This window comes from Acinonyx jubatus, chromosome D2 (genome assembly GCF_027475565.1).
Source record: "Acinonyx jubatus isolate Ajub_Pintada_27869175 chromosome D2, VMU_Ajub_asm_v1.0, whole genome shotgun sequence".
Lineage (NCBI taxonomy): Eukaryota > Metazoa > Chordata > Mammalia > Carnivora > Felidae > Acinonyx > Acinonyx jubatus.
In genome coordinates this window covers 51,706,225-51,721,592 of record NC_069393.1, presented here as the reverse complement: position 1 = coordinate 51,721,592, position 15,368 = coordinate 51,706,225, and the positions used below count along the sequence as shown (strand labels likewise).

Genomic DNA, 15,368 nt, shown 5'->3' with positions numbered 1-15,368 from the left:
CCTTTAAAATGTTTTCAATCTCTATTCCTAATAATAAAATTATAAGTAATTACAAAATTTTAAGTATGGGGAGATTTTACTGAAGGTAAGCTACTAAAACTGTCTTAAGAAAACATCTACAATAAGCAATTATTAGTTTCAACAGTCTTTATAGTACTAGTGTATTATTTCCACAAAAGGTGTATTATGCAAATATTTGATCATTTTACTTTAATGCATAAAAAATTTCCCATTACATAGAAGTTCATTATTTCAAATGGTTTAAATTTTGACAATTGCATATTTTTAAGAAATCTGTAATTATATTACTGCAAACAAATTATAAACATCGAAGAACAAGTTCTATTGAGTTTTAATGGTGGAGTTTATTTTGGAAACAAAGAATTTGGAATGATAATTAAAAACCCTTTCTTCACGGTGCTTTTCAGTGATCTAATGAAGAGGTCAGTTGAGACTAATGAGACCAGCTTAATTCTTCATTTTCTATTAATGCTGGACTAAAAATGTCTTGGGAAGCCCCAGTCAGTTGCAAAATTACAACCCAGTATAACCAGACAAAAGCCTAACATTACTGCTTCCAAATCTGAGCTGCTACCAAAAATGCAGAATGATGGAGGTATGGTTTTCTTCTGACATCATGCATTTCAGAAGTTCCTGAAGTAACTGCATTAAAAACTTAGTAACATAATTTGGCTGACTTACTGAATGAGCTCTAAGGACAGCAATTATCTTTGAGAGGGCCATGTTCCAAAGTTCATCAGTGTATGCCCTGGTTACTAATCCTTGGGTCACATGTAAAATGTGATCTTCCACCACAAAGAACCTAAAAACAGTAATTACCAACATAGCATGTGTTAAAAAAAAAAAAAATTAAAACCCCAACAGAAAACAAGCAGTTCTGACATTTAACATAATATAAAAATAATATTTATCTCCATTTTAGATACATACCCTACAATTTGAGTGAAATATCTTCTATAGCCATCAACTGTTTCATGCTTTAAATGAAAAATAAAAATCAATTTAAACCAATAAATACCAGTAACATAAAAGTAAGTTCCAAGTCACTACAATATTTATTAACAAATATTTATTGAGGGTCTACTATATGCTGCATACATTTTTAAGGTATCAGGGTTACACTGGTAAAAAGCAAAAAGCCCTTACCCTCATGGAACTTGCATTCAAAAAGAGAAAGACAATAAACAAGTTAAAAAGTAAATATAACTTCAAAACCTTCTTCACAGAAGTTCAAGCCACCATAATTTCTCACTCGGGCTATTATATCATTCTCCTACCTAATCTCCCCAGCTTTTAGGCTTGCTCCCTTCAGTCTATTCTCCAGATACCTGCCAGGATGATACTTTTCAAAGAGTAATCAGATCATTATATCTTCCACTAAAAACCTTCCAATAACTTTATATCTGATTCACAATAAAAGTCAAACTCCTTAAAAATGATCTACAATTGCGTGTTAATAATTTTAACAAAAGGTATACAGGAAAATATTTGACCATTTGAACTTCATTCTTAGAAGTTAATTACATGAAATATTTCATTATTTTAATTACATTCAAATGCTGTATTTTGCATATTTCATAAATGTGATCAAAATTTTCAAACATCTAAAAAAAATTTTCAAACATCTGGGTTTTTTTTCAGGTTGTGGGGAAAGAAATAGTTTTACCTTTCAGCTTTAAAATACTATGATCAGAGATGGGGCGCCTGGGTGGCTCAGTCAGTTGAACAAACAACTTCAGCCCAGGTCATGATCTCGCAGTGTGTGAGTTCGAGCCCCGCGTCAGGCTCTGTGCTGACAGCTCAGAGCCTGGGGCCTGCTTTGGATTCTGTGTCTCCCCCTCTCTCTATCCCTCCCCTGCTCATGCTCCGTGTCTCTCTGTCTCTCAATAATAAATACACGTTAAAAAAATTTTTTAAATAAATACATAAAATAAAATATGATCAGAGAGAATGGAATCTACATGAGACCAGATGTTTGATATTTCTGGATACTTGCTTTATTAGATAGTGTATTAGTCACATTTTATAATACGCCATGTGTGCTTGAAAAGAAGAGGTTTCTACAGTTGTTGAAACAGGCTTCTATATGGTTTATTAGAACAGGCCTGTTAAGCATGTTGTATATTCTTATTGATATTTTATCTATTTGGTGTGTAAGATACTGAGACATGCTTAAAAATCCACTACAGATTTCCCATTTATCCTTTTAGTTTTGGCAATCTTGTATTAAATATTTTGAGTCGATGTTATCAAGTGCTTATAGGTTTCAATTATTTTTTATCACCACAAGACATGAATATTTTATTTTTTATCATTCTAGATTTTTTAATATTATATGAAAGTATATATTTTGTTTCCACTCTTTTACTGGTTACCCCAGAAATTGCATTATGCATACTTAAATAATCAAACCCTAAAATCAATCAATATTTTTACTCTTCTGGACAATTCAGAAAACTGTAGTATAGTTTCATTTCATTAACTCCTACCTCACATTTATGCTTTTGTTGTGTATTTTAATTTTATCTTGATTTAAAGTCCATAATATTTTATTAACATTATTTTCTATGGTTGACATAGATTCACTCACATATTTATACTTTCTTTGCTATTCATCCCTTCCAGCATCTCATATCTTCCATTTGGCACCACTTTCCTTTTGCCTGAAGTAGATTCTTTACAATTTCCTTAGTAAGGGTGTCTTAGTAACAAACTCTCCTCTTCTTTGTCTGAAAATGTCTATCTTTGCCTTTGTTTCACTGGATATAGAATCCTAGGTTGACAGTTATTTTCCTTTAGCATTTAAAATATGCCACTGTTTTTATTTCTCATGGGTAAAAACCTAGGAGTAAGACGGCTGGGTTGTAGCATAAGTGCATGCTTAACATTGTAACAAATTGCCAGACTATTTTCCAAAGCGGCACCATAGTTTTTACACCCACCCGAAGTGCATGAGGGTTCCAGATGCTCCACATCTCACCAGCACTTGCTATGATCAATCTTTTTAATTTTAGCTAGTCTAGTAAGTATGTAGTGGTATCTCACTGTGGTTTTAATTTGCATTTCCCTGATGAAACATTGATATTGAACATCTTTTCATGCGCTTATTTCTCATTTGTATATCTAGACAAATGTCTACTTGGATCTTTTATCCATTAGTTTGGCTTTAATTATAGTTATACAAATTCTTTTATATTCTGAATATAAGCCCTTTGTTAGACATGAGTTTTACAAATATTTTCTCTCCATCTGTGTCTTGTCTTTTCACTTTCTTGGCAATGCCTTTTGAAGAGTAGTTCTTCATTTTAATGTTCAATTTAACAATTTCTTTACCTTATGGTTTATGCTTTAGGTATCTCACTTAAGAAAATACTGCCTAACCCATGGTCACAAAGATTTTACCCTTTATTTTTTTTCTAAAAGTTTTAAAGTTTCATCTCTTGCATTTGGGTCCATTTCTTGAATTGCTGATTGAGGTAAAAGTATTTTTTTGCATATGGATAATTTAATTATCTTGTAGTCAAAAGATTTCAAGTCTTTTATATTTCCTGAGATTTATTTTATAGCCCAGCATTTGATTTACCTTGGTAAACCTTCTATGTGCATTTGAAAAGCATGCACATTCTGCTATTTGGGGAGGAGTATTCAATAAATGTCAATTAACTAAAGTTAGCTGATACTATTTTTCAGGTCTTCTATTTTCTCTTTATGGTCTGCGATTTCACTATAAGATCTCTCAGAATGTATTTCTTTTTACTTAACTTACTTGGGATTCCTTGGATATGACTCTGTAAAAGTTTATAGTTCTTGTCCATACTGGAAACTTCTCAGCCATTATGCCCTCAAATACTCTTCTGTCTCACTTGTTCTAGCTTCTCTTTCTGAAATTCCAACTAGATATGTTAGACTTGCTCTCTGTATCCCCTCTGTCTCTCTTCTGTATTTTTATCCTCTCATCTCTCTGTGAGGCTTTCAAAGTAATCTCTTCAAATCAACTAAGAATTCATCAACTGCTAAACCTATTCATAAAATTTTTAATTTTGATTAGTAGATCTTCAATTTCTAGGTATTCCACTTGATTTTTCTTCATTTTGGTAAGTATTTACAGTTTCTTGTTCCCTATTTATATCAGCAAGCTTGCTTTTTATTTAAATATATTCAATAATTACTATATTAAATGGCTAATAATTTGGGGCATCTATCATAAATCTTTTTAATCTTAGTCAGTCTAGCAGGTAGATAGTGGTATCTCACTATAGTTTTAATTTGCATTAAATTCACAGTTACTCAGTTCATGAGTTTGAACTCAGGCTCTGCACTGACAGTGTGGAGCCCGCTTGGGATTCTCTCTCTCTCCCTCTCTCTCTCAAAATAAATAAAAATAAATAAATAAAAATAAGTGGCTAACAATTCAAACACTAAAAGTCTCTTATTAGGATTTATTTCTGTTGCCTACATTATATATTTATGTATACACACACACACACACACACACATATATATATATATATTTTTTTTTTCCAGAGAGAGCACAAGCAGGGGAGAAGGGCAGAAGGAGAGAGAGAATCTTAACCAGGCTCCACAGTCAGCACAGAGCCCAATGCAGGGTTTGACCCCACAACTACGGTACCATGACCTGAGCTGAAATCAAGAGTCAGACACAACTAACTGAGCCACCCAGGAGTCCCTCTGTTGCCAATATCTTTAATGATTCTCAGTTGTTTTATAATTATTTTTGACTGTGATTTGCTAATTTTCCTTGAAATTATGATATGAAAGTTCAGAGATCTGCATTTGCTTCTACTGGCAATATCAGCATAGAAATACTTCAAACTAAATTTTCAACCTGAGATTTTTTTCAATTATCCAAGTAGAATAAATCTGTGTGGCAAACACATGTGAGAATCCACTTGTTATGTATTCTCAGAGATCTTTTTTCGCCTTGTTCCTTCAGTACCAACATTTAAGATAAGCAATGTCCTTACAGTGTGTGGAGGAAACAACAGAGAGGTTTTGCTAGATCTTTAAAATATATAACACTGTGTCCATTTGTTTTTTTTAAGTAATCTCTACTTCCAATGTGGGGCTCAAACCCATGACCCCAAGATCAAGAGTCACATACCCTACTGAGTGAGCCAGCCAGGTGCCCCCAGATGTTTTTTATCTCTAGGTCATCCTAATAATGAGGCTCTAATTCTTTGGAGTCTTAGCTTCACAAGGGAGACAACCTCTTATCAGCTACTTTGGGTGGCTCTCTGTACTCCCATGTCCTCAAAATTCATGCTTTCCCATTCAACAGATGCCTCTAAGATAAAAGCCACAATTAGTGCTTAATTAAACCTATCTGGATTTCTGCCTTCATTTAGGTTTCCCTGTTTTATTTGTTCTATAGTGAAATATACTGTATAAATTACGTACAATAAAACTCACTTTTTCATGCACTGTTTTCACAAACACATCTAGTCATATAATTATCACAAGTGCAATTCCATACACAGCAATTCCATATTCACTTAGTTTTTCTCCTAACTATACTTTTCTACCAAATCCTCAGTGCAGTTAAAAATAATTTTTAAAATGTTTAAATGTTTTATCCAGCATCTTTAGTTGTTTTGTCAGTAGAACAATTAATCCAAGTACACAGTCTACCATATTGTCAGAAACTAATTATCACTCCCTGATACTTTATATATCTTCTTATTTCTCTTTTTATTTATTCACTATTTTATTTGTTTACTATCTATCTCTAATAGAATGTAAGCTCATGAGAGAAGGGACTTACCTGTTTTGTTCACTGCTATACCCTTAGCACCTAAACCAATTATTGGAAATGGTAGATATTCAATAAATATTTGTTGTTGAATGAATAATGATACATGCTCTGAAGAAATTAAGGCAGGGTAAGAGGTAAAAAAGTGACAATATAACCAATTCAAAATGTTCACATAACTTACCATATTTGACTGGGGCTGCAATACCAGTCTTGCTTGTTTCTTCCTTTGTTTTCGGTAATAATTTTCAAATGTTTCCTCATCACCCTAAAATAAAATCAGCAGAGTAATGAAACATAAACATACTACAAAATAGATAACTTCTTTACCACTAAGAATCATTTAAATTTTTTTTTAATTTTTTTAACGTTTATTTATTATTGAGAGACAGACACAGAGCATGAGCAGGGGAGGGGCCGAGAGATGGAGAGACAGAATCTGAAGCAGGCTCCGATAGCACAGAGCCCGATGTGGGGCTTGAACTCACAAACCACGAGATCATGACCTGAGCTGAAGTCGGACACTTAACCAACTGAGCCACCCAGGTGCCCCTCATTTTAAATTTTCTAACAAATGGAATATAACTGAAATGGTATTTCATACTGATGTCAGGAATAAATTTTTGACTTTATAGTTCAAAAAGAGAAACCTTGTTTGTTATCATGACATTTAGGAAGACTAAATGTAAATTCAAACAATTTAACAGTTGCCCAACTTATCACTAAGGTTTTATAGATTTATGACTAACTCAAAATATGGCTGTCAGTGAGGAGAACTAAATAAAGAAATTGGCTTTAAGTCTCAACTTCTGAAAATAATGTATAAGACTCTACATGATATGGCACCTTCTTCCATTTCCTGCATCTCAGTATATTCAATATAGCATTTTCTTTTAACTTCCAGACTTTTGTACAAGCTATTCTTGAAAAGTGCTTCCCAGTTGTTTCCCTATATGACTTATATTTATCCTTCAGGACTCACTATAGATGTCACTTCCTTTAGAAAGCCTTCCTCAACTTCCTGAGGCTTGCTATTATCCATGTTATCCCATAGTAATCTGTATATCCATATCACTGCACTTATCAACTGTGTTATAACTTTTTTTTTTGAGAGAGAGAGTGAGAGAAAGAGGAGCATGTGCAAGGGGTGGGGGAGGGCAGAGGGAGAGGGAGAGAGAGAATCTCAAGCATGGTCCACTCCTAGCACAAAGCCTGACACAGTGCTCCATCCCATGACCATGAGATCATGACCTGAGCTGAAACCAAGAGTCAAATGCTCAACCGACTGAGCCACCCAGGTGCCCCTGTGCCATAACTTCTTAATTAGCAGTCTATTGGTCCATTGTCTAATAGCACTTTCTGTGACAATGAACATTTTCTATATCTGCACTGTCTTCTGTGGTAGCCACGAGATAGATATGGCCACTGAGCACTTCAATGTGGCTAATATTACTGAGACTCTGAATTTTAACTTCGTTTAATTTTAATTAATTTATATTTAAATAGCCACATACAGCTAATAGTTACCACACTGGATAGCAGAGATCTATCTTTACTACCTGACTCCAGTCTTTTAGAATATGGTCCTGTCCAACCAGTTCGCCGTTGTATCCTTATTACTTAGCACAACATTTGGTGCATGGAAGGCAATCAATTGCTATTTGTTGAATGAATGAATGAATGATTGAAATGATATATCCATTTCTTTTGTCTTCCTCTCTGCTTAAAAGGAGAATCCATCCAGAGTGAGAAAAAAGGATTAGGAACCCATTCCCCTACTCAAGACTCCAAACAGAATCCAAAAGAAAAAAAAAAATTACTAGGGAAAAAAAAAATCAAAACTCATATTTTCACTGAAAAAAATTTTTGATAGCTTTACTATTTAAGTACTTATCCAAAAAAAATGACTTTTAAAGGTTTTTTTTAATGTTTATTTTTGAGAGAGCGCGAGCAGAGGAGGGGCAGAGAGGGAGACACAGAATCTGAAGCAGGCTCCAGGCTCTGAGCTGTCATCACAGAGCCTGATGCAGGGCTCGAACTCACAAACCACGAGATCATGACCTGAGCTGAGGTCAGACACTTAACCAACTAAGCTACCCAGGCACCCCAGAAAATGCCTTTTCTTAATGCTACAAAAACTAAACTCACAATGCAAAAAATAAGTTTACCTAGGTAACCCCTAGGGCAGCTCTCCCAGTATTTTTGTACTCAAAGAATTAAAATAATTTCAAAAAAAACTATGGTCCCCCTCACACAGTTTTTATTTTAGTAACTAAATTTTTTCCATTATGAGTTTATTTTTTTTTTAATTTTTTTTTTTAACATTTATTTATTTTTGAGACAGAGAGAGAGAGAGCATGAACAGGGGAGGGTCAGAGGAAGAGGGAGGCATAGAATCTGAAACAGGCTCCAGGCTCTGAGCTGTCAGCACAGAGCCCGATGCGGGGCTCGAACCCACAGACCGCGAGATCATGACCTGAGCCAAAGTTGGACACTTAACCAACTGAGCCACCCAGGCGCCCCTCCATTATGAGTTTAAATAAATATAAATAAATATAAAGGACGCAATTTCAAGTATACTATAAATAAAACTATTACATCCTCATTTAAACATATCCAATGGTTATCTATAATCATTTAAAAAATATATGAACATGCGCTTCCTTAATATTTAGAAATAAATTACAGTTTTCCTTTTTCTTTTTTAATTAATATTTTCAGACTACCACCCTTATAGATATTTTCTAATTTAATGTGTTTTTTTCTAATACTGTGTATTTTTTTTTAAGTAAACTCTACCCCTAATGTGGGGCTTGAACTCATGACCTTAGATCAGGAGTCACATGCTCTACTGACTGAGTCAGGCACCTCTCTAATACTATATTTTCTAGTGTAGTATGTTTGTATTTTTATTTTATTCCTGAGACCATAAAGATTTAGGTGTTAAGGTAGCTTTTTCCTTCTAGGTTGAATTATCATTACAATTAATAAAGAACTGATCAATACAATCTAAGTATATTATAATTTTAGATAATTAATAAAACAAAACCTAAATTTTTATTGGAAATTAGTTTCTTAATATGATGAATGGGGCTTTCCTTTTTTTGCACCTAACAACATACTTTTTAGCTAAAAACTCTGAACTACAGATTTAGTGTATTTAATTTACTGATAAAATACCCACCCTAAGACCCAATTAGCAAGGGCAGTCCTCACAATCAAACTGTTAAATAAGGCAAGTGTATTAGTATCACAGAAAAAAATCTGACTTCATGTTTTGACTGAAATAAATATGTTAGTATGCACTATGGGATATAATATTATGAAAACCACTGAGAAATAAATTATAAAACTAGTCAAGATTAAGATTATTTAAATCCAAGGTGATTGTTTTATCCATTCATGTACCTTAAAAAGCAAGGTAATAAATCACTTTTCATTACTTAAATGATGTTTCTCATTACCAAATTTATAATAATGCAATCTAATATACAGATACAATTGTAAGTTACTTACAAAAGGAGGAGTATGATTAAAAAAAATCAATATGCCTTCAGTAAATATGTGGACATACATAAAATTTTGATGTTCAATTTTGGAAATAAAAAAAAACCAAGTATAAAAGTCAGGTATGACACATTAATTTTGTTAGATATGGTAGAAACTAATCAGTCTAGCAGCCAGTTTTTATTTTATTTTAATATGAAGTCAAAAATATCACAATTTGGCAAATGGCTTTTAACAGTTTTTCTGAATCACAACTTACATGAATATGAAAGAATGGGTTAGTCAATGTAACTTCAAAACTTCAGCAGCCCCAGAAAATACTCCAGTTATATTTAAAAGATTCCACTTCACTAACTCATATTATTTTGGCTGTTTTTCTTTACAGCAAATGACACATCCTAGGGATGAGTATTAAGATTAGCCAAAAGCACTGTCTATATTTAAACACATACGTCAGTTTTATATGCAAATTTTCCTATGTTCTTGCTTCTGTACTCTCACAATACTCCCTCTTAAAAAGCAATATATTCACTGTCAACAGCTGGAGAACAAAAGAGATCAGGACCTTAAATGAAAATTGGTCATTATTCCCACCTACCATGTGTCAGAACTAAAAATATCCCAGGGCGCCTGGGTGGCTCAGTCGGTTGAGTGTCCGACTTCTGCTCAGGTCATGATCTCACTGCTCATGGGTTTGAGCCCCCATGCTGACAGCTCAGAGCTGGGAGACTGCTTCGGATTCTGTGTCTCCCTCCCTGTCTGTCCCGCCTCCTACTTGCACTCTCTCTCCCAAAAATAAAAAAACAAAATTAAAACATTAAAATTAAAAATAAAAAGAACTAAGAATATCCCACAAGACAAAATATATTTTTTCTAACATGGTTTATCCTTTGCTGCACAAGAAAAGAAAGGAACACTTATGTGGACACACTCCCTTAATTAACCATTAAAGGAGACTTCTTTATTTGGTACACTGGAAGTTTTTACACGACAATGCACAAAGGCAGTTATCAGTGAAGAATCAATACAATGGTATCAGTGATGGACGTGTCTTTCTTTTATAAAGTTAGTGTGGTAACCTCCAAGATGGCCCCCAAAGATCTCTTGTGTAGTCTCATCCCACAGTCCAACCAGGGGTTGATCTATGTCACCAGTAGGATATAGCAGAAGGTATGTCATTTATGATATTAGATTACTAAGGACATTATGTCTTTCCTTTCAGCCTCCCTCAGATCACTCACTCTGGGGAAGCCAGCTGCCATGTCATGAGGATTGTCAGGCAGCCTTGTAGACAGCCTATGTGGCAAGGAACTGAGGCCTTCTGCCAATAGTCATAACAGAGGCAAATCACCCAACCCTTGTCAAGCCTTCAGAGGACTACAGCCCTCACTGACATCTTGACTAGAACCCCATGAGAGACTTTGGGCCAGAATGGTCCTGCTAAGCCACTCCCAGATAGCTAACCCTGTAAAATAATAAATGTTTGTTAAGTGCAGCAGTAGATAATTAATATAACATCTTAGGTAGTTTTTGTATAAATAGACACCAAATGATATAATAAGGAAGCATTCAAAAGGGAGACTGTTCCAGAAGTGAGGAAAGCAAGGAAGGACATGAGAGGAAGCCAATCAAGAATGCCAGATTCAGAGTCCCTGAACAGCTCAGTCAGTGGAGCATGTGACTCTTGATCTCAGGGTTGTGAGTTCCAGGCCCACGCTGGGTGTAGAGATTATTTATTTATTTATTTATTTATTTATTTATTTATTTATTTATTTTTCAACGTTTATTTATTTTTGGGACAGAGAGAGACAGAGCATGAACGGGGGAGGGGCAGAGAGAGAGGGAGACACAGAATCGGAAGCAGGCTCCAGGCTCTGAGCCATCAGCCCAGAGCCCGACGCGGGGCTCGAACTCACGGACCGCGAGATCGTGACCTGGCTGAAGTCGGACGCTTAACCGACTGCGCCACCCAGGCGCCCCGAGATTATTTAAAAATAACAAAATGTTTAAAGATTTTTTTTTTAATGTTTATTTATTTCAGAGAGAGAGAGAGCGCGCGCGCATAAGCAGGGTAGGGGGAGGAGGAAGGGGAAAGGCGCAGAGAGAGGGAGACAGAGGATCCAAAGCGGGCTCTGTGCTGACAGCAGAGAGCCCGGTGCGGGGCTCAAACTCACAAACTGTAAGATCATGACCTGAGCCAAAGTCAGACGCTTAACCAAATGAGTCACCTAGGTTCATTAAGATTAATAACAAAATCTAAAAAAAAAAAAAAAAAAAAAGTGGGGGGCGCCTGGGTGGCGCAGTCGGTTAAGCGTCCGACTTCAGCCAGGTCACGATCTCGCGGTCCGGGAGTTCGAGCCCCGCGTCAGGCTCTGGGCTGATGGCTCAGAGCCTGGAGCCTGTTTCCGATTCTGTGTCTCCCTCTCTCTCTGCCCCTCCCCCGTTCATGCTCTGTCTCTCTCTGTCCCAAAAATAAAATAAAACGTTGAAAAAAAAAAAAAGATTAATAACAAAATCTTAAAAAAAAAAAAGAGTGCTTGATTCAGGCAAAAAAAGTCTTGAAGAGGATAGGCTTCAACTTGATCCCACAGTAAAACTCTAAAGAATAAATTATACTGCAGAGGGATTTTTTTTCTTTTTTGGTTTTTGATTTTTTTTTTTTTAGGGGAGTAACCTGTTCTTTTATTGATGCAAGTACCTCCAGTCACACCAAAACTGACATCTTACATTACGGTACAGCTTTGTACTCAGAGTTCATCTCAAAATACCAAATATCATAGTTAGGGTATGCATCAAATTGGGACAATAAAGGAGAGAATGTAGGCACACGGTCAGGCAGATAACAGAACAGATGACCCAGTTTAGCGCACACTGATGTGAAAGCTCCTTAACACATGTACAGAAAATGTTCTAACATTGTATTCCAAATATATATTCTCAAGTTCTAAGCCTTGATTTATCTCAACTATAAAAACAAAACAGTATGTACAATCTAGAACATCTGAAAAGTGCAAAAACACTGTAACAATACTGTGTAAAGATTTGTTCTCCCCCCAAGGCTGAGGACTCTAAGGAACTTCTAGCTGTTATGAAAAGAGATCCAAGGGGATCTGGGCAGAGCACCAAAAGTAAGAAGGTGGGCTGAGGTTCCCGGAGAGATCATTTTTAGGAAAAAGCGGAGGATCTAAAAATTCTTTCCTTAAAAATTCTAGGCCAGGACCCTTTGGAAAGTCTATAAAACCCCTTAAAGTCTGAGGACAGCAATTCTCACACTACCTGCAGTATTCCTTATTTTAAGAAAAATGGTCCCTGTACACACAAACTTTATAACATGGCCAGCTAAGGAAATTCACATAGCTCTTAGGATTTCTCAAAGCCTTAAAAATGATAAGCTATATTGTGGTTATTATTTGCAGCATTTTCCAAAGAGAACCTTTTTTCCCCCAGTATACCTATTTTCCTTTCATGGTGCATACATTTGTTCAAACAGAGCTTGGACAATGCTACCTTAAGGATTTTGGACATAGAGTTCTTTGGCTAAAATGGACTTACAACCAAAACACCTAGTCCTTGAAATCATATATATTAATGAAACCCTTCTACAATAATCCTTTTATCATTTACTGAGTGCTACTATATACTGGGCACTACGCTAAGCATTTTATTACTTCTATTTACTCTAATATCCAACATAGCTTTATAAATTGTTATCCATATTTTGCAAATAAGAAAATCAACTGAGAGGAGTAATTTGCCCAGTTACTACTAGAAAGTAGTGGAATGAAATAACAAATGAAAGGAAAATAATTATAATAATAAAGAGGAATTAGCTTTACCAAATTTGGTCATAATTTTACTTTTACCAATTTTTGGCCATATATACCAACTAGAAGTTTTCTTGCTAATGAAAGTTTATTTACATTTATAGAACAGTAAAACCTTGCTCACACAGTAAAAAAGGGAAACAGTCTTGCCTGAATTAGTCAAAACTGACATCTTTTAAAATGCAGGTTTCTTAAATTTATAAATTCTTTATATAAAGAAATAAAAGATATAAAAACATACAGAGAACTAAAAGTAAGTTATCAAAAATTATAAATCAATAGTTCATTATAATAACATATAAATTCTGAGACTTTTCATTAATTTGAATATTTGGCTATTTGACTCACAGATTCTTTATGAATAATCACAAAGCTGACTGGAGTCTAAAACTTTCTATCATTCTATTGGTTCTCTACCACTGACTTTTGATCATTTTGATAATTTAATTAGGCTTTTGTTTCTTTCATTTTAAATCATGAAAACTGAAACATAATTTAATACCCAACATATCATTCTCAGGAAAGCCACACTGAAACCTCATATAATATCTGTTGGTTCAATATTTTTTTGCACAAGGTATAAAAGACATATTCTTTCCCAGAGATTAATGCCTGTTGACATAAGCTACCAGGATAAAGATATATGAAATAATGTTACTAACATTTAGTGTGGTATTAAAGAGCCAATTACTAATTCAGCAAATTTTTATGAAGTATCAGATGCAATGAAAGGCACTAGGCAAAGAACAATAAACAACACTGTCATGGTCACTATCCTTCTGGATCAGGCAGACATAGAACAAGGATAACACAAAGTAACAGAAGTGCCTGTTGGCACTCACTGCAGTTTACTGGGCCCATGTAAGACAGAAAAATTAAGCATTATCAAAGCAAAAAATCATTCTTCTCCACTAAGACCAAAAACCTATAGGGAAAAAAAATCTAATTTGAAAGGAGTTTTTAAAGAATCAAACCACAACACAAGCCACTTTAACGACTGAGATAATTAAGAACCTCATCTTGATTAGAATCCAATATGATCTAATTTAAAAACAAAACAAAGAAAAAAAAAGAAAAGAAAAACTTGAGATCAGACAACTGGAAGCCAATTTTTCTTTTTTTTAATGTTTATTTATTTTTGATATAGAGAGAGAGACAGCATGAGCAGGGGAGGAGCAGAGAGAGAGGGAGACACAGAATCAGAAACAGGGTCCAGGCTCCAAGCTGTCAGCACAGAGTCCAACGCGGGGCTCAAACTCATAAACCATGAGCTCATGACCTGAGCTGAAGTTGGATGCTCAACCGACTGAACCACCCAGGCACCCTTGGAAGCCAATTTTTCAATGTTACTATATATATCAATGTAATCAGTGTAATCTTGATGGAACCTATCCTCTCAGGTTATAAATGTGGGTAAATGTATATACTACTACCTGATATTATAAAACATAAAACACTAAATTTGAAAAGAATCTAAGCAGTTAAAGTATTTTATAATCACACACACATTTGAAAAATTATTTCATCATAGAATAGACTAAAAGTATGATTGTTTTTACACAATAGTATAATTTAGGGGTGCCTGGGTGGCTCAGTTGGTTAAGAGTCTGACTCTTGGTTTCAGCACCAGTCATGACCTCATGGCTCCTGAGTTTGTGCTGTAAGCATGGAGCCTGCTTGAGATTCTCTCTCTCCCTCTCCTTTTATTTGTCCCCCAATCATGCACATGCGTGCATGTTCTCTCTCAAAATAGTAAACTTTAAAAACAAAATAAAAATGATACTATAATTTATTACAGCTTTACCAAGAAAAAAAATTTTATAGGTCTATTCAAGAATGCTCAACACACTTGAAACATCACTAATTTGTAAAACAATACATTTAGATTGATATTGTGCTTATCACTTTTATATTGGCTCATAAGTACAGAGTTGGTCCTGCTTTTACTAGAGAGCTAAAAGAAAAAATTAAGCTAACTAATGAAGATAACGCTATTTGCTCTAATTAACATAATTACCATTCCTTTTCAATTATTTTAATTTTAACTTAATCCAATTTCAGTGAGTAATCCAAACCTCAAAACTCCTTACCTATAAATGCCTTCTGTAGATGTAGTTAAATATAAATGCCTTCCATAGACATATTCTAAGTGCTGAAAGAAAAAGACCAAAAATTCTATATCTAGAAAAACTACTCATAAAAACCAGAGAAGAAATTAAGACATTCCCAGATAAACAAAAACTGAA

General features: G+C 34.7%; 1 protein-coding gene across 12 annotated transcripts in view; it reads right to left on the bottom strand.

The window, feature by feature from the left end:
* EXOC6 (exocyst complex component 6) overlaps positions 1 to 15,368 on the bottom strand; it is a 316,918-nt gene that overhangs the window by 123,893 nt on the left and 177,657 nt on the right. For all 12 annotated transcript variants that reach the window (XR_008292111.1, XM_053207218.1, XM_015061898.3 and 9 more), the window contains 3 exons: positions 5,976 to 6,059; positions 952 to 998; positions 703 to 823 (listed from right to left, as the gene is read on the bottom strand). Coding sequence is in view for 11 of the 12 variants with exons in the window: in XM_053207218.1 (XP_053063193.1) it covers positions 703 to 823; positions 952 to 998; positions 5,976 to 6,059 (252 nt within the window). In the remaining variant the exon portion in view is untranslated. The remainder of the gene's footprint in view (positions 1 to 702; positions 824 to 951; positions 999 to 5,975; positions 6,060 to 15,368) is intronic.